This window comes from Puma concolor, chromosome A2, assembly GCF_028749965.1.
Source record: "Puma concolor isolate L17-30 chromosome A2, mPumCon1.1.hap2, whole genome shotgun sequence".
Taxonomy (NCBI): Eukaryota; Metazoa; Chordata; class Mammalia; order Carnivora; family Felidae; genus Puma; species Puma concolor.
The window spans coordinates 85,208,842-85,236,460 of record NC_141668.1 but is presented as its reverse complement, the minus strand read 5'-3'; the positions used below and the strand labels follow the sequence as shown (position 1 = coordinate 85,236,460).

Below are 27,619 nucleotides of genomic sequence, written 5' to 3'. Positions count from 1 at the left end.
TACTGCTCTGTTTCTTTTATTGATTAGCCTTTATTCTACGGCTACCAAGAATGCATTCAATCTCTTTTTTACATCCCTCCACATTTATCTTTATAATTTCTTCTTCTGGTCTAAGCATGAGCACTCACTTCTGGTATACCTATCCAAATTCAAATCCAAATCTTATTGCTTGTCTTTCTCTGGGCACTGTGCGATTGGCATTATCCTATTTAAAATGTGGTGCTCAGAATTTTACCTGATTATGTAGTTATTTTACCAAATGCCACACCTCACTGAAACTGGACTACTTAAAAGACACAGCAGTAGGGACACATGGATGACTCAGTCAGTTAAGCATCTGACTCTTGATTTTTGAAGGTCATGATCTCACAGATCATGTGGTAGAGCCCCATATGGGGCTCTGTGCTGACAGCACTGAGCCTGCCTAGGATTGTGTCTCCCCCTCTCTCTGCCTCTCCCCTGTTCATGCTCTCTCTCTCAAAATAAACATTAGATGCACACACGCACACACACACACACACGCGTGCGCGCACATACACACACACACACACACACACACACACACACACACACACAGTTCTAGTAGTTGATCAACAACTTAGATGATTGGTCAGGATCTCTAGTACTTGCGGCCAGGGGAAAAAATATCCTAACTCTACACTATTTACAAGGTTCTACTCTGGATATCTTTATATTTCTGCCTTCATTACAAACTGCCTGATTCCCACTGTCTCTAGTTCAGATTCTGAAGACATACGTCTAATTTGGTCCAATTTAATCTCGACTAAGGCACAACATATACTAGTATTTAGAGACCGATCAGTTGTCAACGCTTAAGTATCCTTTCATTCAGTTTTGACACCAGAGAAGAGCCAATACACAGGTAATTGCCAACGGCTACTCCCTAAGTAGACCCATGTTAATGGGATAGTTACTCTCAAAATGCAGTCATGGTAGATGTCTATAGCTTTTTTTTTCAAGACATACAAATCCTTCAGTTTCCCATATAGAAAACACTTTTTGAGGTCAATAACTAAGTTGACTTGGGTTATCCGCCACCCATTTTCACTCACTGATTTAACACAAAATTACTGAGTGCCTTCAGCGTGTCAGGCGCCATATCCAGTATGGATGCAAAAATAAATAGAGCACTCAACAGTTTATGGTCTAGAATTTATGGTTTTTTAAGTAGTAAGTGTGTTCCCATTAAAATGTTAGTCATTGAAAGATACACATTCCAGAATTTCCATAAAACTTCCGATTACTTATGTCTACATAAAGACATCTCTGTACCTTTTAGTTTGAAGATGATAATATAGTTATCAAATGTCTGCTTTCTGAGGGTAGTGAGAATGGCATTCCTTGAATATACTCAAAACATAAATCCTTTCTATTGTTTTGTAGAATTTGAGGTATTGCTTTTATTTCCTTGGGGTAAGCTCCATACCTATCATACATTTACAGTGAAGCCGAGTATACTTTTTCCCTTAAGCCTCAGTTTGCTTGTGTGTAATTATGAATAATAATATACCTTTGTAATGGATATCTAAGGCCTACCCTCAACCACTTCCCTTTCTTTTGATAATAACACCCTGAAACATCTTTTGAAAACACGTCTCTCATTCTCAATCTATACAGTTAAGGAATGGTGTGTGTATCTCTCGTCCAGCTCCAGGGAGATGCCATGACTTAGGCCTGTCCAATAAGAGTATTCCTTTACCCTGGTGATTCATGAAGGAGTGGGCACAGAAACAAGTCAGGGCCCAGACTTCCCTGGGAATTAGAGATTTGTGAGCCTCCTTCTTTGTGAGATCAGGGCTATTAAAGACTTGTAAATCTGGAGGAGCAGGGCCATCCTTCTGACCACATGCAGGGACTCCATGTGAGAACGAACAATACAGAGGAAAGTAGAATTGAAAGAGGGTGAGATAAATTCCTGAAAACATCATTTAAGCACAAATTCAGTTATGTCTGAGGCTGCCTTCTGCACTTCTCAGTTGAACATACACACGCACACAGACACAAACACACATACAACACATTAATGTTTTAAACTAGATTAAGAAAGATATAAGGTCACTTTCAGTTAAAAGAGTTCTGACTAATAAAAACTAAATGAATAATACATGGAAATTGCTTAGCATGATGTCTGCTACATAGTATGCCCTCAATAAGTACAAGTTATTTTTTATTTATAGTTCAATCACTTACTAAATTTTTGACATTATTGGAGTCAACATTTTTTTTCTAAGCCCCATATCTCATCTGTGAGATACAGATAATAGTCATACCTTGAATATATTGAAGCATTGTGATGTGAATCAAGCAGGACAAGTTTTATAAGTGATTTGCATGATATAAACCTATATACAAAGATAACATAGTAGACTCACCAATCCACATTAGTAATTTTAATTTTCTTTTGTTTCACTGAATCCTTAAAGAAAATTCCCCAGACAAGCTTCTTTCCTGCTATATATACATTTTATACCATCTAGGATTTTTTTTTCTTTCTAATACAAGGAATCATAGCAATATTATTCCTAAACCTTTCCACTGTCTGCAGACAAAAGAACAGCTTGCATTTATAGCACAGTAAACGTTGGCTGTCTCAAACAAGTGATCAAACATAGCTCATCACCCAGCAGGTCATTTGAATAGTCCTTTGTCTATCTATCAGCAGAGTCTCATTTAAAATATAATCCTGAGGGTGTTTCACTGGAAATGGCCGTGCCAAACTGTCTGCTTGCCACTGGTCACCTGGGGATCTGGGAGAACACTGCCTCCTTAATCAGAGCTAGTCAGACCCCTTCCCCCAGTTGCTAATCTGTCAAAATAATCTAGTCAGGGCTGGCTTCCTGGCTGTAAGACCTGTTCAGTCCCTCAAAGTCTTGCAGTCAGAGACCTGTACTTGGTTTAATGCTTTGCTGTCACCTCCTTGAACTTCTTAATGATTTTAAACAAGTGACTCTGATTCTTCAATTTACACCAGGCTCTGCAAATTATATAGCCAATCTGATTCTAGGTTTTGGTAATTAATGTACCTGCTAAGGAGTGGCCTTATTCAATTTAGTTAAGAAACACACAAATTCCGAAGGCATATACTCAAGACTTTCTTCTTTTTCCTCTATATTCACCGTGGTGCCTCTAGATGTCGGCCCAAGCAGCCCTACATATGATTTCAGAGCCAATTATTGCAAGTAAATCAGTGGTAGTATTTACTATTAAAATTAGTATTATAAAAGATAAAATAGTATATTTGTTAAATGGCAATTCTTCCTTTATCATAATTTTTGAAGCATTTGTTTATTAAAATAAAGAAACAACTGAAGCTCCCCCAAACCTGCAATAACTGTGTGTGACAAATGAAAGCTTTATATATAAATGAGGGCAAATGACTAGACATCCTACCTTGTAAGTTTCTATAATTAGATCTTACCAGTTGGTTGATTTCTTTCATGTTAGTTGGAATATGTATTCATAATAGATTTTTTCTGTTATGTTATCAAACTGCTACATTCTTTTAATGGTTTTATCAAATATACTTTTAAAAAGTAGCAATTCTATTCATGAATATTCTCCTCTTATGAAAAGAAAAGGAAAAGAAAAGAAAAGAAAAGAAAAGAAAAGAAAAGAAAAGAAAAGAAAAAGGGAAAAAGGAAAGAAACTTCTGAACTAGGTCATTTAGCACAATTTCTCACACTTAGCAGAGCTTTTCACACCCAATGTGAAAAGGTAATTTAAGTGCTGTGATATTGACAACCTTCAGCAACAGTCCTTAGGGCAGTTAGAATCCCACTGGGTCATCAAAGGCATCTTAATGTCTCTATTTGAGGGGAGGCCCTTGGAAAGGCAGTATCAACAAATGCTATCTATTCAGCATCTCCTAAAGTGCAATAGTGTAAAAAGTTTGTAGGGTAAAGTAAATTTGGATAGTACTGGGTTAACCTAAGTTAAAGAGGTTTCTTTGCTGTTTGCTGAAGAACCTTTCAGAACTGTTAAAATATTTTTCTGCAGTGTAAAGAAAATACAGAATTCAGTGACTTTCAAGAGTATTTGCTGACACCATTAATGTCATCTCACTCCTAAGAAACCACCATTCAGGTTTAGAGACCATATTCTGTTGAACAAATAGTTCTCAAAATGTGGTGTTCAAACTATCTCACTCAAAATCACCTAGGGAGTCTCCTAGAAAATTTGGGTGTTGTTTCCTATGTCAGATCACAGACTTATTATAATTTTTAGAAGTGTTAATTTTAAACAAACTTTACAGAAGAAATACATATCTGCTCAAACATTTGCAAATCACAGAATATGAACAGTACAATTCCTTGTACGCTATTTTGTTTCTTGCCAGTTGTATTTGTCAAAAAAAGAGACTACTAAATTAGTTTTTTATACATATGTTAATTTTTGATTTTCTTTCTGCTTCAGTTTAGCTTAAAAACATATTTTCTACTAATAAATAAAATTAATTACGGAATTGGAATGTACTAAAATACTTTGGGAGAGTCTCCAAGCAAATTATAATAAAAAGTTTCAGACATTTTGAAAATTATATTATATACTTATGAAGATATATGTAATTTGTATATAAAGTATATATATGAAAAAGTACATATATTTTTTAAAGTTTGTATATATGAAATTACAAAAATACCCACTTAATCTGCAAATCTTAAAATAATGATAAAACCTAGGGTTGGCATGGATATAAGAAAATAGCTGTTTCAAACACTTGGTAGAAATACATTCCAGAACATCTTTCTGGAGGGCAATATGGCAGCTGGCCATGATGAAGTAACCTATACTGGAATAGCCTTCCTGCAGTAAACAACTATGAAACTGACAAACTAAATGAGGTAATTCTTTCTAAGTAATGGATAGTAGATAGCACATGACTAAAAGAAGAAAAACTCACAAGATAATCTTCACAAGATAATAATCGTCACCTCACTTTCTGCCTAGGAAAAATTTCCCAACAGAGATTCAAAGAGCTGCTGTCCAGGTAGTAGTGCATGGTGGTCCCACTGATAGGAGGAGGCAGGATGTAAGAAATTGGGGCAACAGAAGCAAAGTAATTCTGTGGCACGTGGTATCAGACAGACAAAGCTGTGCAGAAATGGGGTTCCAGAAGTCCATGTGGAAATTCCCTATGATTTTTTTGCTGATACCTGGGATATATGTTTGCAGGATAGGACCTCCCAGGGCTTAACAGTTTGCAGCTGCTATGCAGACAACAGAACAGATAAACTATAGTTTCAGGAATTCTGGGAGGAGCAATCCTAGGTGAAGTGGGAGCTCTGGCCCTACCAGAGTACACAGATCTCACTAACACCTTCTTAAAACTGCTGGCATCCAACTAACATGAAAAGCCTGAGCCTATGAGAGTAAGTGCCACATTTTAGAGTAAGACCTAAGTTTAGGGCTATCCAAACAAAACTTGTAACCAAGACCTGATAAGACATATAAGGGAGATGGTTTGGAATTTGAGCCCTGCTAAATTAGAGTGACTTACCTTGAGCACAAGATAGTTAACAAAGAGTAAAACAAGTTTAAACCCATTCTAGCTGACTGTCTGCCAGAACAAGAATTAATACTTTTCCCCTGAAGACAGAACCTAAGGCCAAAATATTACCTGTAATGTCCAGTATTCAACAACAATGAGAATGATTATACATGGAGATAGAGAGAGAAAGAGAGAGAGAGAGAGTGTGTGTGTTTAGCGGAGAAATGTGTGGTCAACAGGCAAGAAGAAAAATAAATTAAAATTATCCAGGTGTTAAACTTAGCAAACTTAGCAAATCCAGGTGTCACTTGCTAAATTTATAGTCTAACTCCATAGACTTGGTAGCAGACTGGAGTTGAAAGAATAAAGAGGGGCACCTGGGTGGCTCAGTGGGTTAAGCATCTAACTTTAGCTCAGGTCATGATCTCATGGTTCTTGAGTTTGAGATCCACATGAGGCTCTGTGCTGTCAAAACAGAGCCTGCTTGAGATACTGTGTCCCCCTCTCTGCCCCTCCCCCACTTGCGCTCTCTGTCTCTCTCAAAATAAATAAACTTAAAAAAAAAAGGAAGGAAGAGTCAATGACTTGAAGCCATATCAGTAGAAATTATCCACTTGCAAGAACACAGAAAAAAAAATGAGTGAAAAAAGTGAACAGTCTTTTGGGCATATGTGACATATTAAACCTTCTAATATACGTACAATTAGAGCTCTGAACAGACAGTAGGGAGAGATTGGGAAGAAAAAATATGTGAAGAAATAATGGCTGAAAACTTTCCAAATTTGATGAAAAATATTATGTTGTACATCTAGAAATGCAGTGAGACTCAAGCTGAATACAGCCCAAGTTGAATAGAGCCACCCCTAGGCACATTATATTTAAACTGTTGACATCAAAAGCTATAGAAAAAAACTTGGAGGAAAAAAAAAGAAAAACAGAAGAAAGACATCATGTCATGAGAACAAGGGATATCGTTATTGATGACATTTTATTAGAAATAATGGAGGCCAGAAGATAATGGGATGACTTTTTTAAATGGTGAAAAAAAAAAGTTAACGCAGAATTCTATATCCAGTGAAAATATTCTTTAAAAATGAAGATGAACTCGATCATTCTTTTGATAAATAAAATCTGGGAAAAGCTGTTGCCTGCAGATCTCCTGCACTTGTGAAGAGATGCTGAAGAATGTGTTTTAGTCAAAAGGGAAATAATACAAAATGGGAACTCGGGTTTACAGGAAGAACAAAGAGAACCAGATATGACCTTCTTTCTATCAGAGCTGATTGAGTTGCAAATATCTTTGCAAACTTCTGCAGCCATTTGTAAGTAAGACAATGGTTGACATAAGGACAAAGCTGATTCCTGCTCCCTGCTAAGGAGAACAGAGCCCAAAACTCCAAAGAAAGAAGCTAGAGCCCTAGTGAAACCACATCTAAAGCCATTCTACCATTGTTTTTCAGATTTGTGAACCAATAAATCTTTACTAAAAAAGCAAGCAGGATTTCTTAGAATCTCAAGTGCCAGTAAAATAAAATCTCCCCTTCCCCCCAAAAGAGCCAAGCAGGGCCATTTGTGATATCTTACAGAGTGAAAATATAATCAGCATTTATAGTATAATACTTCTATATCAGTAGATTACACTCCATTTTTAATGTAGGCCCGTTATCTTTTTTTTTTTCAGTTCTATCCTTCTTTTTTCAATATATGAAATTTATTGTCAAATTGGTTTCCATACAACACCCAGTGCTCATCCCAAAAGGTGCCCTCCTCAATACCCATCACCCACACTCCCCTCCCTCCCACCCCCCATCAACCCTCAGTTTGTTCTCAGTTTTTAAGAGTCTTTTATGCTTTGGCTCTCTCCCACTCTAACCTCTTTTTTTTTTTTTTTCCTTCCCCTCCCCCATGGGTTTCTGTTAAGTTTCTCAGGATCCACATAAGAGTGAAAACATATGGTATCTGTCTTTCTCTGTATGGCTTATTCCATCCACGTTGCTACAAAGGTAGGCCCGTTATCTTTTTTCTGCAAGTCTAATTTTCAAAAGTTTTTGTTTTGTTTTGTTTTGTTTTAAATTCCTTTGGTGGTAAAATCTGTGCTGATTTGAACTAATTTGATCACAAAACCTGACCTGCACTTTTACTTCCGGCTATTTATGTTTTTTTATTTATTTATTGCATTGGGTTTCAAGATTTCTATGTCTCAATGCAGAAATAGTACTATGTACTTTATGGGGTGTGGTCCAAGGTTCTGCAAGCCATTTTACCTAAAATATATACACAATCACCTTTTTTTCTTAAAGTTTATTTTGTTTTTGGGGGGGGAGAGAGAGAGAGAGAAGAGAGAAAGAATGAATAGGGGAGAGAGAATCCCAAGCAGGGATTCTGCACTGGCAGCACAGAGCCTGATGTGGGGCTCAAACTCACTAACTGTGAGATCATGACCTGAGCCAAAACCAAGAATCGGATGCTTAACTGACTGAGCCACCCAGGCACCTCCTCACCTTTTTCTATTCAAATACTTCTGAAGGCCAAAATATATTTGGTTTCAAATAGGAAATATAAATGAGGATGGCTTGTTCTTTCTTTTTTCCTTTTTTATTCATCAACTTGATTAAAAAATAAGCATGTGAAAATTGAGCAATTGAAAAATAATTTAAAAGCTATAGTTAAGTAAAGCTATAGACTGAAGTTATGTTCCAGTTATTACTAAAATGATATAGTAGAATGTAAATATTCAAAAGCAGACCTACTGGAGCTACTCTAATTCAGGACACTGCTACTGAGATCACCTAATAGCATTTACACTGGAAGGGATACAACCAATTAGCGCTGTTCCCTCACAGGCTGACCACTGAGTCTCTCTGAGCCATTATGCTCTCTGATGGTTCTTTTCGCAGTTAGATCTCACCAGTAGGTAAACATTGTTCTTAACAGCCTAGTTAATGGCGGTTCCTACACCACTCCTGAAAAAGAAAATACACCTACATCCTCTAACCTACAATAGTGTCCTCTATATTCACTGTATCCATTCTGGTTTTACACTTCCAATTGGGATAAACTCTCTCTGTAAAATGTGGACAGACCTTACACCCCTGACAAGGGGTGAATATAACCCCTTTTATATATAATGGAGAATATAACCAATTTTACTCTCTGTGGTCTGAAATTTTCCTTCTTTTTTTTTTTTCAACGTTTATTTATTTTTGGGACAGAGAGAGACAGAGCATGAACGGGGGAGGGGCAGAGAGAGAGGGAGACAAAGAATCGGAAACAGGCTCCAGGCTCTGAGCCATCAGCCCAGAGCCCGACGCGGGGCTCGAACTCCCGGACCACAAGATCGTGACCTGGCTGAAGTCGGACGCTTAACCGACTGTGCCACCCAGGCGCCCCTGAAATTTTCCTTCTTTATTCCCACTCTTTGTTACATAATATTATTTACTATTCTTATATATCAATGTTTTATTTTTATCTATTATTTCCAGACAAAAGAAATAAATGCCTCCTACACTGCCAGCCGATTCACCCAACATCTGCAGTTTCTCTCTCCTCTTTTTCTAATATAGGGTACACAAATTTAAGTAATACTGAAAATAATTATACAGACATTACTGATTTCCTGTTTCCTCCCACAAGGATATTTACTCGATAAAACAAGAGGCATTTGTGTATTTTGTTCACTGCTATGCCCAGTGAGTAGAACAGTAGTATCAGGATTCATGACAGGAATTCAGAATATTTATGTATGTACATACATACTTATATGTATTTATATTTTTAGATATATATGATTGATTTTTAACAAATATATATTATGTAGATACAAGTATACATGTACCTGCTGAATACTTACTAACATCTAGGGAGTACATTCAGGGTTTTACACAAAACATCTCATTCAATCTTTGAAATAAGTTCATAAAGTAGGTATAACTAAGAAAGTAAAGCTTAGAGGTGTTACATAATTTGCAAAGGTCATAATACTGACAAGTAATAGAGGGCAGGATTTAAACCTATGTCCTCTGAAGTCAAAGTTATGTTCTCTAATTCTTAGTCTAGAATTCATCCAAGGATAACTTATTATACTTATTCTAACAAGCTGGTCTATATTTAACAAGGTTTTGGAAAAATCCCAACCAAAATTAGAATTGGCCATTATGATGAAGATCTCTGGAAATTTTAATTTGCCATTTCACGTTGCCATATGTAGATCTAGAATATCACAGGTAAGCACCCACGTACTTATATCCATTACTGCTGTGTCAAAACTCAAGAGTTTTTTATTTAGATAAGTTAGTTAAAAAGTAGTCTTCTGGAGAAAAGTTGAACGAGAAATCTTAATGCCAACAATTTTATTAAATCAGCAATTCTATAAGAAATAATGAAATTTATAAATTTTATAATAGTTTACAACATAATATGCTTGTTTGTTCTGGTTCTAGAAGCTAATTTTCTCTGTGAGGATTAGAAAAAAATTAATTTAGCATGAGACTATGTGATAATCCATCCACATATGCATTATTACAGTTTCCTAGTGATACAACTAAAGAGCACTCAAATAGGGCCTCAGAAATCACTAAAATTAATGTTTTAGGGTGTTGTAAACTACTAAAACATATAGATCATATTTTAGTATCATTATTGCATTATATAATGAATAATTATTTCAATTTAATTTAAAATAAATAAACTTACTTTGAATAATGCAGGTGTACATTCTCTGTAGGGTGTAACTAATCCCACACAGTATGCAACAACTAAATTTGCAAAGATTCGAAATTGGGGCTAACTCTTTCTATTTAACCTTCCAACATCCGGGGAAAGAATCACTCATCTGCGATTAATAAATTTTATGGTCACTAATTAACTTGTTTTCCTGTACCATTTTTATCATAAGATAGGCTGTTGGGTATTCGTTGTCAGAGTTTAAAGTGCATATTGGATGCTCCATGGCCTGGAGCATCTACCTATGTTTCTGGGTGCTTGGGTACAGAGAAGAGCTTTCCCTTCTTTATTTGGTCATCTCTCAACCTAGCATTTACTTGCCCTTGTTGACCTCCTCCTACTTCCTCCTGTTCACATCTCATTCTTTTCACTGGAATGGCAATCCCCCTCTCAAATCTTGCTGGTACAAAAGGAGACAGGGTAATGAGGAAAGGAGCATATTACAAGGTCACTCAGACACAGCTGTGCCACATCTGATGCTCTTGACCACTGCTTCTTTCCCACCTGTTGCTGTCTTTGATCCAGGAGACCATGATGTTACTTCCTCCTCTTCTGTTACTTTCATAATTGCTCCTTCTCCATTTCTTTGGTAAATATTCTTTATTTTCGTACCCTTCAATGAGCACCCCAGAGTTAAATTTTTATCTGCACTGTCTCCTAGGGTGGCCTCAAGGATTGTCATGGATTCAGCTAACACCTACATCACTATTGACTCCCGTATCTATATCTCTAGCACAGCCCTCTCTGCTGAAGTGCATCTACAACACTCTCTGACTTATTCATCTGGATGGTCCCCCAAATGTTTAACTCAATGTGGAGCAAGCATGTTTTTGAATTTAATTACTGCTCCTAATAGCTTCACAACCTAAGAAAGCCATTTAACCTCTCAAAGCTTCAGTTTACACAACTGCAAAATGAGGATACTGATTCTAACTCATAGGATCACTATGAGATTCTGTTAAGATAATGTATTTTGGTGATAAACTCAGTCTCTGATACATAACCCGGTCATAGGAAAGTGTATGTGTGCCATTCAAAAAGGAATTCATTACTCTCCAAATCTGCTTGCTGACTCTATATTCCCTTGAACAGTGAGTGAGACTTCTTTCCACCTATTGCCAAGCTACAAATCTACAAAACATTCTAAACACAGTGTTCACCCTTCCACCTTTCCCAAATCAATTTGTTATCATAAAGCCCTTACCTCTTCCAAAATATCTCTTGAACCCAGTAATCCCTCTCAACTTCCAACTTCTGACATCTGTCTTAATTTAGGCTCTCATCCTTTCTTTCCTATACTAAACAAAAGTCTCCTAACTGGCTTTCTTTTTCTGCCTGTAATGTATGCTCCACATCATTGCCGAAGTGATCTATCTAAAATGTATATAGGCAGTGGCTGAACCACTCCAAGGTGACCTCTGAGGAGTCATGCCTTTGTGTATCCTCTCCCGCGGAGTACAGATGGAATGTGTGACTTGCTTCTAACTGACAGAATAATGCTAAGTTGATAGCATGCCAATTCCATGACTATGCCACAGTATATGGAACCCCATTTTGGCCAAATGAAGGCAGAGACTTTGTTAATTTTGAAGCAGCAAATAACCATGACTTGAATGACCGATAAAAAGATCCATGTGGCAGTGTGGCCTCATTTCTGTATCAAAATTAAAGAACTTAATTTTTTCAAACCTCATGTGAGTTGGGAAGACACCTTGAACTCCAGAAAGTGATGCAGCCTGGCTTACGCTTTGCAGCTTTGTGAGACCTTGAGCAGAGAGTCCAGCTAAGGATTCATCTACAAAAACTGAAATAACAAACGTGTGTAGTTTTAAGCCAGTAATCTTGTGATGATTTGATATGCAGCAATAGAAAACTTTCTCAAATGTATCAGGCTTGTATCAGGCAGCCACTTCCTTCCTGAACTCTACAGATCCTTACATTATAGATCTTAACACAATGCTGTCTATGAAGAGTTTACAGTGCTTTTTCCCTAGATGTTCCTTTGGCTAATTCTCTTATTTTTTTCAAGTCTTTACTCAACTCTAACCTCTCAATGAGACAAACTCAGACCACGAATCTCCTTTCCCCAGGTGTGTGTGTGTGTGTGTGTGTGTGTGTGTGTGTGTGTGTGTGTTTCATAGCAATGATCAACTTTAAACAGGTTATATAATTTGTTTATTGTGGTTAATTTTATTTCCAGTAGAATGTAAGCTCCACAAGGGCAGAGATCTTAGCCTCTTTGGTTCACTGGTACATAACAAGCACCTGTGAGAGTGCCTGCCACATAATAGGTGTCCAATAATATTTACTGAATTGGATTGAATTGTCTCCTCCACTGGCCCGAGCTCCTTCAAGGTAAGTGTTATTGCTCTTTTTCCTTATATGTCATAAGCCTTGGCATGCAATAGACTCAATAAATTCTAATGAGTGAATAAATAATATCCTTGTGATGTATTACTATGTTGTTCTGTACTGGTTGAAAAGGAGCTATAGAACAAAACATATTATCATTTTGCATTAATCAGCAAAGGCTTGGACAGAGTTTTAAAACATCAGATTGATTATTTTTTTCAGGAATTCTTAAGGGAAACATCAAATAGATTTTATTTATTTATTTATTTATTTATTATTTGAGAGAGTGAATTGGGGAGAGGGGCAGAGGGTGAGAGAGAGAAGCATAAGCAGGCTCCATGCTCAGCGTGGAGCCCAATGCGGGGCTCAATCCCACAACCCTGAGATCATGACCTGAGCTGAAATCAAGAAGAGTGGGACACTCAACAGACTGAGAAACCCAGGGGCCCCTCAAATAGTTTTATTGGAGTCTTTCAACAAAGCTAGAATTCAAAACCAAGTTATAGTAGTTTCCTGTTGCTGCTATAACTAATTAGCACCAATTCTGATCTTAAAACAACACTATATCTATTACCTTATAGCTCTGTAGACTAGAAGTCTAACATGGGTCTCACTGGGCTAACATCAAGGTGTCAGGAAAATTGCATGCCTCTCTGGATAGTCTAAGGATAATCCACTTTCTTGCATTTTCAGCTTCTAGGGCTCATCCAAATTCCTTGGCACATGGACCCCCTTCCTCCACCTTCAAGGCCAGCAGGATCACATCTCTCTAACACGTCTTCCTTTGTCATATCTCCCCCACTAATGATAGCCAGGAAAGGTCCTCTACTTTTGTGAAGTCATGTGATTAGATGGAGTACACCCAGACAATTCAGGAAAATCTCTTCATCTCAAGGTCTGAAACATTAATCCTATCTGCAAAGTCTCTTCTGCCACGTAAGGTAACATATGCACACATTCCAGATACTACGATGTAACCTTTGGGGGGCTATTAGTCTACCTGACACATCAGTGAAAGAGAAAAATAAGCATACAACTAAGTAAAACAAATTTGACTTTAATACCACAGATTCACCTCAGAAAATCAAGTTTCACATCTTTTTGTTCCAGTTTACACTATATTTCATATTCTAAAATGAAACACTTCCTTCCATTTTCTACAAAATTTGAATTTGTTGTTCAATAAACAACAACAACAACAACAACAACAACTTTAAAAGCTGACTTTCTACAGAAACCACCCCACAACTCAGAGCTAGCTATAGACCTCCTTTGGGTAATCACATAGAGAAGGCTTGGCCATGCTGAGTGTAAGGCTGTGAATTCTTCTCCCAGGGACAAAAGCTGCTAAAGCTGCCTCAGAGAAACTTGGCAGCACATCAAGAACAAAAACGTTGTGTGGTTATCTCTTCTTAACACACAGATGAAAGATTTTAGATCGTCTTTAGGCTAGAAAATGGACTTACATTCATATATGAGTAAAGAGTTAAATGAAGGCAACATACAGGGAAGAGATTTGGCTGTAGTGGTTTTCAAGTCACCTAGGAAAACATCAGTGACTAAATGGTAAAAGAGTCAATGTTACAGGGCAAACCATCAGCATCTTTCCTGCTGAGAGACACTGTCTCCGTGTGTGATATTCTGAAATTCTCCAAATATATCAATTGAGTATGCACAACCCATTTTAATTAAGTAACAGAAGCATGGCAAAGAGATCTACATGTGTTTTGGTGAGTATGTAAGACATACTGAAGACAGATATAAGCCCCACTTAAAAAAACTGAAATGAGCAAAGATTTTAGTGATACATCAAAAATTAAGGTGAAGACCTACTCCATTTTTGCAACCTCTCCTCTCCCCCCCAAAATATAACCTCCTTCATTCTTAAATATATGGTTACTTACATAAAAATATATCAGATTCACAGTTTACGCTTGATCTTAGCCAAAAGGCCAAGAAGTGATTCAGATTCACAGTTTAAATTCCAGCTGAGTTAATTCACACACAATTCTGGTCTGTTCCAAGTCTTCTGTCACCTTTTAAAATGTGTCTTGTTCACATGTAAGACTCAGTGACAATATGTGGATAGGCAAAAGTGAGTGATGTGCACAAACAAAACAATGCTGATGCTAATGCTACATGTCAGCTCATGAATAGTATCATCTTGACATTTGTGGATGAAATATTAAATTCATTGTAAAATGAGAAAGAATAAGTTAAATTACCTGAACTTCATAAGTAAAACATAAATAATATAAAATGGTGTTGGCAAACGAGGTAGTAACTTGAAGAGAATAAATGCTCAGGATATGAAATCAGCCAGCAAGAGTTTATATTTTAGTTGTATCATATACCAAATATCTATGTGATGTTAACTCACCTGAGCTTCCATCCAAACATGATGGAGGATAAGTACAGCTCATTCATTCATTCATTCATTCATTCATTCATTTATATCTATTGAGGGGCAACTTTGAGTGATGCACCATTCTAAGTACTGAAGATACAACAATGAATAAATCAGACAAATATCCTTGCCCCCCATGGCGTCTGCATTCTCACATTTTCTCACAGAGTAGTGATAAGGGCTGGATGAGATTCTAAACAAAAGGTATGTATTATGAATAAATTTAATTAGCATCATTATAATAGTAATAAAAGATTTCAGAAAAAAGTATACTTATTTGCATAATAAGTGGAACACTAAATAAATAAATGGGTTATTCAGGCAAATTAAGAACACTAAAATTTATATAATCACTATGTGAGATTGTATGCTGTCTTAAAAAAATATATCTTGAAGAGTGTCTTGAAGAAAAAAATTTCTGCTTTTTGCAATAAAAGTTTTTCAGCAATTAGCCATATATGTTTTCAAGAAGCTGTCTTTTGGAGGTATCATTTAAATGAGAACATTTATTTCTGGATTAGCAATCACTGTATGGGCTACCTTCCTTTTTTTCTTCCCTCTCTTTACATATTCCCTTTTTGCTACTCTTCTACATGATCAAGCAATCATCACACCGCGATTTATCATCTTCTCCTGTCAATTCAGCCATCATTCCACTGTGTTCCATTAGTTTTTCCTGCTGTGAAAATCCCAGTAGAATCCTTGGTAAATTCTCAGAAGTTTCCAGGTTCTGCTTTGGAAAGCAGTGAACCACAATGTTATTAAAATCCAGTGACTTATAAAGGGATTTGTTCCTCACTCCTAAGCAAAGGGGAAGTCTAGACATTATCCTCAGAGTGACATTCGTGCCCAGCTTCCAACTGATGGGAGTCTTTTCTGAGCTCAAAAGCACAGCTCTAGCTATCAAATTTTACATGGAGTATTTTAGGGAGTTCTTTAAAAATCAAAATGTCTGGCTCTGTGGTTCATTAAGTGTGCCATTCCAAGAGACAGGACTGCCAAAACCGGTTCATTCCTATGAAGGTAGTTATCTTGTAATGCTGCAAGGCAAACGTATTAAGACTTTAGTCACATATGTGGCACACACTTCAAAACTCCACACTTTCAAAGGACTTGCTGGAGCCAACATTCCAACTTAGTACTCATCCAGTGAAACGGAAGCTAATAAGAAGCATGAAACAGTACACAGTATATAAGAATTTTGGCAGCACACCACATGTATCGACCTTACATTTAAAAATCATAATGGCATTAAATCATCCTAAACTACTAACATCCATTCACAAGAAACTATCGTGCTTTCATCAGAAACCGCATGTCATTCTGATTCATATATAGTGCTAAAAATACAAATTTGATCGAACGTATCTGAACTTGACCCAGACATTTAGATATTTTCATAACTCCAAAAAGAAAACAGGCAAAAATGTCTTCACTTGTGCAACATAGTCAGCTTTGAACAAATGGCCTGGATGTAAGCAGTAGGTGGCAAAGTTAAAATAGAAATGTTAATCCTATGAGAGCCCTTGCCGGCTGTTTTACAGCCTTTCGTAAAGATTAAGAAAAAGGTGGCGGGGGTGGGGGGGGGGGTGGGAGCGGGTAAAGATCATAAAAATACCCACATCACTAATACTAAGAACTAATACACAGCACAAAACAAAACAAAACAAAACAACAAACCAGAACAAAACAAAGATGCTACGAAACACCAACAAATACCACCAAATAAAACAAAATGTGATTTTAAGATACATTTTTTTCAACATGAGATCTTTTTTAGAGGAGTAGCAGCAGGAATGAATGGGAACAAAAGGAAACTTAGTTTCTAGTTTAAGTTTTAATAGAACAGCAGCATATTTTTTACTCAAGATAAAAGGAGAAATATTTATTTTGGGCAACTTTATGAATTCCTGTATTATATCTACATATTAGAAAATAGCTCCTTTAAGAAGTCTTAATTTTTCTAAAATTATCCAACTATCAGACAAAACAAGGTCAGCAAACTTGTTCTCTAAAAGGCCAAATAACAAATATTTTAGGCTCTGTGAGCTAAACAGTCTCTGTGGCAACTACTCAACTCTGCCATTGTAGCACAAAAGCAGCCACAGACAAAATGTAAAGGAATGACTGTGGCCGTATTCTAATAAAACTTTATTCATGTACGTGGTAATCTACAAATTTTGTCATTTTCAGTGCCCATGAAATATTCTTCTTATTTTGTTTCAAACATTTAAAAATGTAAAACAACATTCTTAGCTTATGTACCATACATGCCGTGGGTCAGATTTGGTCTAGGTTGTAGTTTGCTGAACCCTAGACTAGACATTGACAATGCAAACTGTAAGAAATAAAAGATGAGTAGACAAAGCTCAAATTCTTTCTTTCTTTCTTTCTTTCTTTCTTTCTTTCTTTCTTTCTTTCTTTCTTTCTTTCTTTCTCCCTCCCCCTCCCTCCCTCCCTCCTTCCCTTCCTTCCCTCCTTCCTTCCTTCCTTCCTTCCCGTCCTTCCTTCCTTCCCTCCCTCTCTCCCTCCTCCCCTCCCTCCCTCCCTTCCTTCCTTCTTTCCTTCCTTCCTTTCCTCCCTCTCTCCCTCCCTCCCTCCCTCCCTCCCTCCCTCCCTCCCTCCCTCTTTCCTTCCTCCTCTCTCCTTCCTTCCTTCCTTCCTTCCTTCCTTCCTTCCTTCCTTCCTTCCTTCCTTCTCTTTTTGCCTCCCTCCCTCTGTTTCTTTCAGTTATTATTTTATCTATCTGTCTGTCTGTCTTTGAATCTGACAATACACAAAATATAATGAAGTAGTTCCAGGCGAGTGGAGAGTAAGATTATCAGCCTCTCAAACTCAGCCAGTATAGTACACTATAAGGGGCTAATTGTAACTCTTACCAGGCATTGGACCCACATAACTACCATGGAGATTCTGGGAGTTACAAAATCATTCACAATATTCAAAGTGAATACAGTTACATAATATCCTATTTTCATTTCAATTAACTGTCATGTAAGTTTTAAGTTTTTTTTTTTTTTTTTTTTTTATGGCATCTTCTTTGACAGCTAATGTCTTCATTGAATTCCTCTGAATTTTCCATAACGGTAAAGAGAAAACGAAGCCACGAGAGAAGCTTGCCTCTGGCAGTATTTGCAACATTATTATTTACTTATAACAGCTGAAAAGCTCTCTGGTAATTAGGGATTTGGCAACACCATGACATCTTATCTCCTTCCTAAGATATTTAGATACACAAGGTAAGAAATCCTTGGGAGCAGTGACCTGTAATTCTCCCAAATTCCATTTCAGAAAAGGTTATTCTGTTCACTTTTAATAGCAAACAAGCACTGAGGACTCTTTTGAAGAAGTTTTGCCAGCGATCTAAAAACTACCTGGGCAACAAATATTTCTATACCAATATACTGGCTGTTAGAGTTTCAGGTAAATTGGAATCACTGCTTCTAAATTACAGTGCAGATTGATAGGACCATGGGGACAAGATCCAATGGTTAAGTGAGTTATCATCTCTTCAGAAAGATGCTGTTGGCAGAGGTACTGTCATAGCATGTACTCTCCTGTTGGAGGAGAGTCTTTCAGAGACTCATGTGGCTTTGTAAGGAATCATTAGGGAAGCGTCTCAGTACAATTAAAAACATATCCCTAAACACTGTTTTTCAAAATGACACAAATGTTTAAATACTGACATAAAAAGTCTATGTAAAAGTGCCAGATACTTATGTAGTAAGGAAAGCCAAAGAACTTGTGCAAAAGTATGTTTTTTACTGCCTTCGATCTGAATAAACTGCTACACGGTTTATAAAGACTTGAAAATTCCATCCATTAAATCTACATATTTTATGCAGACTTTCATGAGAAAACAACCCAACTGTGACATCAGAGTCCACTTTTAACACAAGTTCCAAAAGAAAAAAAAAAAAAAGAAAACATTTTTTATGAGTGATATAAGATATTAGGGAGAAGAAGGACTCTAAAATTTACCACTTCACTCAGGAATTTTTTTTTAAATGCAAACTCCATGTTAGATGATTGAGCCAAGGCTAAAAGCAACTCTTCAAAGTCCTCCACATGGAGGTTACATCTTTGGAGAACACAGCTTATATGCAAATGAAGAATAACTTTTGCAAATAGTTATGAATTCACTTCATTATATGAGTAGCAATGTATATAGTCATGATATTCAATTCATCTTGACAAATATTTATTGAGCTTACCAGGCACTGTGATATGCCTAGAGAGATTACATATCAAGGACAAACAGAACCTTGAAAGGAATGTGTGGTAAGAATACAAATATGGGAGACTTGATTAAGAGTCTGAGAGTTTGAGAGTCTTAGGAGTGGATAAGTTGAGTTTGAAGCATGATGTTTGAAATGTTAAGGAGTTATACAATCTGTGTTCTCTAAAAGTAAGATGTAAATCAACAACACAGGTGTTGGTGGGGATGTGGAAATAAAGGAACATGCGATGTACTATTGGTGAGAATGTAAACTGGCAGAAAACGGTGTGGAGTTTCCTCAAAAATTTGAAAATAGAACTACCCTATGAACCAGCAATTGCACTACAGGATATTTACCTAAGGAATACAAAAACACTAATTCAAAAGGATACATGCACCCCTATGTTTATAGCAGCATTATTTGCAATAGCCAAGATATGGAAGCAGCCCAAGTGTCTATCAAGTGATGAATGGATTTGCATATATATATACACACACACATACACACACACACACACACACACACACACACACACACACACATACAATGGAATATTACTCAGCTATAAAAAAGAATGACACTTTGCTATTTGCAACAATGTGAGCTAGAGAGTATGATGCTAAACAAAATAAGTCAGACCGAGAAAGATGAATACCATATGACTTCACTCATATGTGGACTTTAAGAAACAAAACAAAAAAGCAAAGAAAACTAGAGACAGAGTCAAAGTAAGAAACAGAATTTTAATTATAGAAAACTATCTTATGGTTACCAGAGGGGAGGTGAGCGAGGGGATGGGTGAAATAGGTGATTGGGCTTAATGAGTGCACTTGCTGTGATGAGCACAGGGTGATGAATGGAGGTACTGAATCCCTATATTGTACACCTGAAACTTTAACACTCCATGTTAACTAACTGGAATTAAAGACTTTAAAAAAATTAAAAAATAATAATAAAATAAAATACAAAAAAAAAATAAGATGGGGTGCCTGGGTGGCTCAGTCGGTTAAGCATCTGACTTCGGCTCAGGTCATGATCTCACGGTCCGTGAGTTCGAGCCCCACTTCGGGCTCTGTGCTGACAGCTCAGAGCCTGGAGCCTGCTTCAGATTCTGTGTCTCCCTCTCTCTCTGACCCTCCCCCGTTAATGCTTTGTCTCTCTCTGTCTCAAAAATAAATAAAACATTAAAAAAATTTTTTTAAAAAGATGTAAATGCAAATATTGAGCTCTGGAAATGGCAATGACTAGAGATATACATTTGGGATTTGTTTGTACATAATGGAAAATTAAAATCACATGAATAAATGAGATGGCCAAAGAATATGTAAAAAGAAGAGGACTGTGGACAGAGCCTTCGGGAATACCTATGCTCACCAGCCGGAGGAAGCTAGGCTAATGAAGGAAACAGAACTGCCAGGGAAAGAGGGGAGGTATATTACTTGTGGCCGAAGCAGCAGGTAAAGAGAGATTCTGCAATACCACGTGATGCGAAGAGAAAAGGGAAGCACTTCATTGGTTTAAGGTCATTGGATTTTCTTATGAGGACACTGAACACCTCGGCAAAATCGGCAGAACAGCAGGGATGGCAACAGGTGGAGGTGTTGTCTAGTTTTGTATCCTGGTGTAAGGTTTCCATGCCAAAGATATAGTAGAGAATGAAATGAACAAATAAAGCGAATAAGAAAATAAGTGATAAAGAAAGGTCCTGGAGATAGCAGGAAAGGATAAAATTGAGAACACTGAAGAATGATTCATCTGAGAAGGAAGGATTATTTCTTAGGGCAAGCAAAGCGAGGATCAGTAAAAACACAGATACGTCCAGGTGTGAAGCAGGATGCAAATAGTACATGTCAGCAGATTCTTGCCCTCAGACCAATACAAACTGAAATTACATGAGACTAAAAGATTCAGATCTGGGTTTTAAGTGTAAGAACAAAATAAGAACTTCATAAGAAAGGCACACTTTGAAAGTATTATTTAGCCAAGAAAAAATATCCACATTTTAAACTGATTGAAGCCTGAAAGCTCAGAATACATATTGCACAACTGCATATCTGTTTTTTAAAAAAAATGTTTAGTTATTTATTTTTGAGAAAGAGAGAGAAAGAGAGCAGAGGAGGGGCAGAGAGAAAGGGAGAGACAGAGAATCCCAAGCAGACTCCATGCTGTCAGCACAGAGTCTGACACAGGGCTTAAATTGACAAACCGTGAGTCATGACCTGAGCTAAAATCAACAGTTGTATACTTAACAGACTGAGCTACCCAGGCACCCCCGCACCACAGCACATATTATAAATCAGGTTTACAGACACATTTGAGATCTATTTCTGAAACTAGTAGAGAAATTACCTAATTTCATGAAGTAGCTCTGATATTATAGGTAAAGAGATTTCATCACTTCCTGCAAGGTAGTCAGGAATGTTTGAAAGATGTTAATTACTGCCTGTCAAACTAGTTTTTTTTTCTCTAGAGTAGTGGTTCTCAAAGTTTAGTGTATATCAAGTTACCTGGAGGGCCTGTTAAAATACAGACGCTGGGACTTATCCCTAGAGTTCTTGGACTAGAGCCTGAAATTGTATTTCTAACAAGTTCTTGGGTTATACTGATTTTGTTGGTCTGCGGACCACATTTTGAGAACTCCTGCTACAAGGTCAGCCATTCCACATTCGTGTAGGTCTACAAACAAGAGTATTTTTCACTCAACTAGTCAATTAAAGTAAATTGGCAAACTACAATTGTGAATGTATTAAAATACTACCATTAAAATACATATTAAAATACTACCATTTTAAAAAAACTATATTTGTTATTAAATTCACTTTTAAATGTTATCTAGAACCATCTACCATTATCATTATCACTGGAAAATGACTCTGTGTATTTATTAAAAAGTTGCAGGGGCGCCTGGGTGGCTCTGCTGGTTAAGCATCTAACTTTGGCCCAGGTTGTGGTCTTGCAGTTCATGGGTTCGAGTCCCCAGTGGGCTCTGCACTGGTAGTGTGGAGCCTGCTTGGGACTTTCTCTCTCTCTCTCTCTCTCTCTCTCTCTCTCTCTCTCTCTCTTTCTTCTCCTCCTCCAGTTGTGCTCTCTCTCTCTCTCAAAATAAATAAATTAAAAAAAATTTTTAAAAGTTGCAGAATTTGGTTCAGTTGAGAGAAACACTAACCCATGGTTAAAAGTCTACCCATACTTTCATTCAGCTCATAATTATTATATTTCACTATAGTATGTGCCAGGGACTCTTCTAGGTGCTTTGCATATATTATTCCACTAGTTACTCATAATAACCCTATACAGTAATTTGTTTTATTAACTCCATTTTACAGATGTGGTAAGAGGCATTGAGACATTAAATACCTCAGTGAGAATCAGACAGAAATACTACTGGAGTCTCTCTGATTCCAATATTATGGTCCTGACCTATTATGCTCTTTGACTACACATTATAGTATAGTTTGAGCTCAAATACTTACCTGTTCCGAGAAACAGGACGTGGTATCTACCATCAGCAGCATTCACTCGATCCACAGCTATCTTTGTGTACTTATAGTCAGTGCCTATACGAACAATCAGAGGTCTTCTGTGGATTGGGTAGATAGAATTGTACATGAGAGGATGGTTCCGAATAAAAGTGACAACGTCATCTGGGAACTCCTTAGTGGTTCGCATATTGGGCGTAAATGCTCCTCCTGGGCACTAATAAAATATTTTAAAAAGAACCAAATTAGTAAATAGTTACTTCCTTTTAGTAATAACCAAAAGACCTCCACTTTTCAAAATATTTAGAAGCTCAAGTTGTTGTATGCACAGATCCTCCTTGACTTACAATTATGGGTTTAAATTCTGATAAACCCATCATAAATTGAAAATACTGTAATTTAAAAATGCATTTGATACACTTAACCTACCAAACGTCATAGCTTAGCTGAACTCACCTTAAACGTGCTCAGAACACATACATTACCATGCAATTAGAGAAAATCATGTAACACAAAGCTTGTTTATACTAAAGTGTTGAATAGCTCATGTAATTTTTTGACTGAACTAAGAGTGAAACACAAAATGGCTGTAAGTGTATGGGTTGTTGACCTTTGTGATCACAAGACTGGGGGTTGCGGCTCGCTGCCCTACCCAGCATCCAGAGAGGAGAAATCACTAGCCTGGGAAAAGGTCAAAATTAAGTATTCAAATTACAGCTTCTGCTGAATTTGTATTGTTTCTGCATCATTGTAAAGTCAAAAAACCATAAGATGAACCATCATATTTGCCACTCATTGAGGAGAAAACAACATGACTATATATACAACTATCTATAGCAAATGAATTAAAAAAGTGTACAATTTGACCACTTGAACAAGGCTAAGTCCACTTATCCTACTCCATTTGTTTTTGGAGAGCAGTTGATGCCGTTTTATATATAACTTTTTACCTTCCCATCTGTCACTTTTCTATTCCTATTCTTGCCAGTGACAGTGTTGTTAGGGGTGGGGGGGGGCACACTTGTGGATATAATCTAGTACTATCACTGGCTAAAACAGGTTATCATTATCAGATTGAATCAGAATTGAATTCAATACAAGAGTTTTATTCCATATGATTCTTTCCTCCCCAAAGAGGGATCTCTGAAGTCAGAACTTGGATTGGATGTGGAAAATGAGAACTGATAATTCCCTTCTAGAAAAGATTGCTATGACTTCCATTAATCTTTGAATAAAATTCCAATCCCTTAGCATGGTCTCTAAGCTCCTATATGTCTGGCTTTCATCTACCATTCCCAAAGTACCTCTTGCTCTTCTTCAGTCTCAAGCACGCTCCCACTCCAGAACTTTGACACTGGCTATACCCATTTGGAACGCTTTTCTCCCTATAACTCCATTCTGAACCTCATTCAGTTCTCAGTTCAAAAGTTACTTCTTTAAAGGTAACACATATACAAATAGTTCCCCATCTCCATCTCTACTTTCTATCTCCTTAACCAGCTTTATTTTTCTTCACAGCTCTACTTACCAAACTGTATATTATATATTTGTTGTTTGTATGTCTATTGTTTGTTTCTCCCTCTGGAATGTAAGGTATGTATTGACCTGAACTGGGTATATTTTGTTCATTTTTCACTCTCAGAGCTACAACACAGCTGATAAAGAGTAGATATTCAACAAAGAGCAGTTTATTGAGAGAATTACTCTATTACATCTGGCATTCAATTTTGGTGCAGGGGCTGTATGAAACAAGAGCTTCGGTTCTGGCCAGGAGAGGAAAGATTCAGAGCATCAAGGTCAAAGAGGCAGCTAGACAGCAATAATAACTGAAAAGGGACTGCTGGACAGCTTTAGCAGTTCTGGAAAGAGCGCATGACAAGGGCTTCTGGGGAGAAGATTCCATTTATAGGGTATCTGAGGCCAAGCTCAGGGGCAGGCTGGGAGCTTCTGAAGCTTGGAACTCAAACTTATCCACTAATAGGATCCAAGTGTTAAGTTATACAAGCAAAGCTGTTGGTATAATCTTTAACACATACAAACATTATTTGTGTAACCCTATTAAATAAATACCTGTCAATATTTCTACTTTTAGAAACAAAAAAATATTTAGTCATATTTTCTTGAAAAAGACCATTTCTTTTCTAGTTTTCATTTATTCCCTTTAGAGAGGTACAAGGTAAAAAGAAATCAACAAAGCAAACTTTCTGATCAATAGCAAATCTATGGCAAACAGTAGGATGGAATGGGTCAGTAACATACTGGAAAGTTATACCTTTTCTTTTTTTTTAATTTTTTTTTATTTAATGTTTTTATTTATTTTTGGGACAGAGAGAGACAGAGCATGAGCAGGGGAGGGGCACAGAGAGGGGAGACACAGAATCTGAAGTGGGTTCCAGGCTCTGAGCTGTCAGCACAGAGCTCGATGCAGGGCTCGAACTCACGGACTGTGAGATCATGACCTGAGCCGAAGTCGGAGGCTTAACTGACTGAGCCACCCAGGTGCCCCAAGTTATACCTTTTCAAGAGTGGCAATGAACACTCATTTCTAGCTGATTGCAGGAATACATCCTGGTGTGGCCAGATTTCAACAGAAGATAGAAATGTGGAATTTTATGTGAAATCTGCCAAAATTTTAATGTTAATTCAATATAAAAAGAGAAAAAATAACTTTAGGGGTCTCCCAAAACATGGTGATCTCTAGGTTAAACCCTTGCAACAACTTTCCCACAATGTTAGTGCCTCTGGACCAGCATCCTTGGGCAGACTCACATTTGCAAATAACTCTCAGCAAATTATAATGTTGCCTCACTCATTTAGACTCTATCATACTGAATGCAATTTTTTGACTCACTTTGACCAGTTAACGTTACTAGAACTTTTTACAGGACCAGTAAATACAGCTCTTTTTTTATAGAAAGGCACAAGGAGCAATTAAATGACTTCAGTAAGGAGAGATAATGAGGCAAATAATAAAACTAAGCCTCCCCATTCATAATCCCATTAAGTAGACTTTCATCTGGGGCTCATGTGCTTTTCTTTTAGGAGAAAGCATTATATTTAAATATACATGTTTATAAATTGCCCACAAAAAAGACCAAATGAGGACAAAGAATTTCATTTGAGGGTATTCTAAACTGATGTGTATGTTCCATACTTCTGAAAAGCATAGAATTATGGGTGTTTTCTACCCTCATTCCACACACAAAGTGGAAAAAGGGAAATACATTGCTCACTGAATGAAAAAATGGAAAGACCAAATGCACGGGCAATTCAAATAGTTCCAGTTCCTCATAAAACACCACTAATTATGGTTTGCTAAGCTGAGATGTCTCTTTAAATATTTGCAAACATTCTCATTTGTAGGTTCCAGAAAGATCCAAAGTTGGCATATATTACTGAGCAATTTATATAATTTCCAGTTAACAATTTTCATGTGTGATAAGGTGATTAAATTAGAAGTGTCTGGTTTCTTGGCCTTACTTAATTGAAATTAGGTTAAAATTATGTTTCAGGTGCTCAAAACTGTAGTAACCCAAATAAATCAACTCACAACTCTAATCAGTTATTTTATATTCATTCAAATGTCCCCTATCTGGGACTTTTGTTTTATAGTCACAATGAACTTCTTGCTTAGAAACAAGTGTTTCCTGGTAGACTTTTATTTTCGAAATTACCAAAGAATTCTTTTTGACAATAATTAATTTTTTCATTGATTCGTGGCACAAACTTTACAGATAAGACACAGGGTGAGTGAGAACAATGGTGACAAGAACAAAAATGGATGACCCTTTGCAGATTCTGTATCTGGACTTGCAAGTTTGCTCAGTGTAACATTACCAAATACAAATAAGATGCAACTAACTTATCCCTTGCTTTGTGATATGAGAAAGCATATGTACTAAAATCTCAAGATAAATATAACATCCACGTACTACCATAAAACAAAGCCTCTGTCCACAAATGAGGCTGGTGTCCCCCTCTTTAGAAAGCTGATTTAGCTCTGCAAATTTTCATTAAGTAGTTTGGGTTAAACTTCAAGTTGTTTTTCTCCAGTTCTAGCATTCTGTTTATCAAGCAGTGACAGGCACTCCTTTTTTGAGTAAAGACATTTTAAGTATTTTGATTACTAAAGTGCTGGGTGAAATGCTGGGAACAATAACAATGCCATGTTAAGGACGTATCAGCAATTGTCGTCCTCACCTAATTTGTTTCCTATTTTTAGGTATTCTTGATGTCTTCCATCCTCTGATGCTCCTCACAAAGCACACCCATGATCCTAGTTTTCAATATTAATATATTGAATAGAATATCCATTCTTTGAACACATTCTTTAAATTTTTAATTGGGGGGGGGAGGGGCATAAACGGAGAGGGAGAGAGGGAATCCCAAGCAGGTTCTGCACTATAAGCATGGAGCCCGACACGGGGCTCAATCTCATGAACTGAGAGATCATGACCTGAGCCAAAATCAAGAGTCCAACACTTAACCGACTAATTTTATTCACTTTTTATTCAAAAAGCATTTTGATGTGCCCAGTAGGAGACATAAGAATAAGAAGCTACCATTATCTTCTAGAAAGAAGTATTCTAGTAAGGAAGATGGGTATATTCAAAGCAAAATAACAATTAAGTCTTATAATAATAATTTAAGACAAACAAAATAAATAACAAATGTTGGTTTGTGATCAGTTGTCATATATGTTTAAGAGCAAATATTTTTTAAATGAATTCAGAATACTAGAGAACTTAAGGGTTTCAGGGTTGGTGAAAGGTTTAAAGATAGGATAAAAATGTTGGAATATTTAAGGAACTATAATTCCTGAGGCACTGCTGGGTCATAGAGCACAAAGTAGAAGAAGGAGGTAGGAGTTGAGATTAAAGACTGGAAAATAAAAGCAAAACTAGTCAGAGAAGGAGAGACTGACATGGTC

General features: G+C 36.9%; 1 protein-coding gene across 1 annotated transcript in view; it reads right to left on the bottom strand.

Moving 5' to 3' along the window:
* The window catches only part of SEMA3C (semaphorin 3C), a 176,986-nt gene that overhangs the window by 29,341 nt on the left and 120,026 nt on the right, over positions 1 to 27,619 (bottom strand). The window contains exon 12 of the mRNA XM_025929564.2: positions 22,684 to 22,906. Coding sequence (XP_025785349.1) covers positions 22,684 to 22,906 — 223 coding nt within the window. The remainder of the gene's footprint in view (positions 1 to 22,683; positions 22,907 to 27,619) is intronic.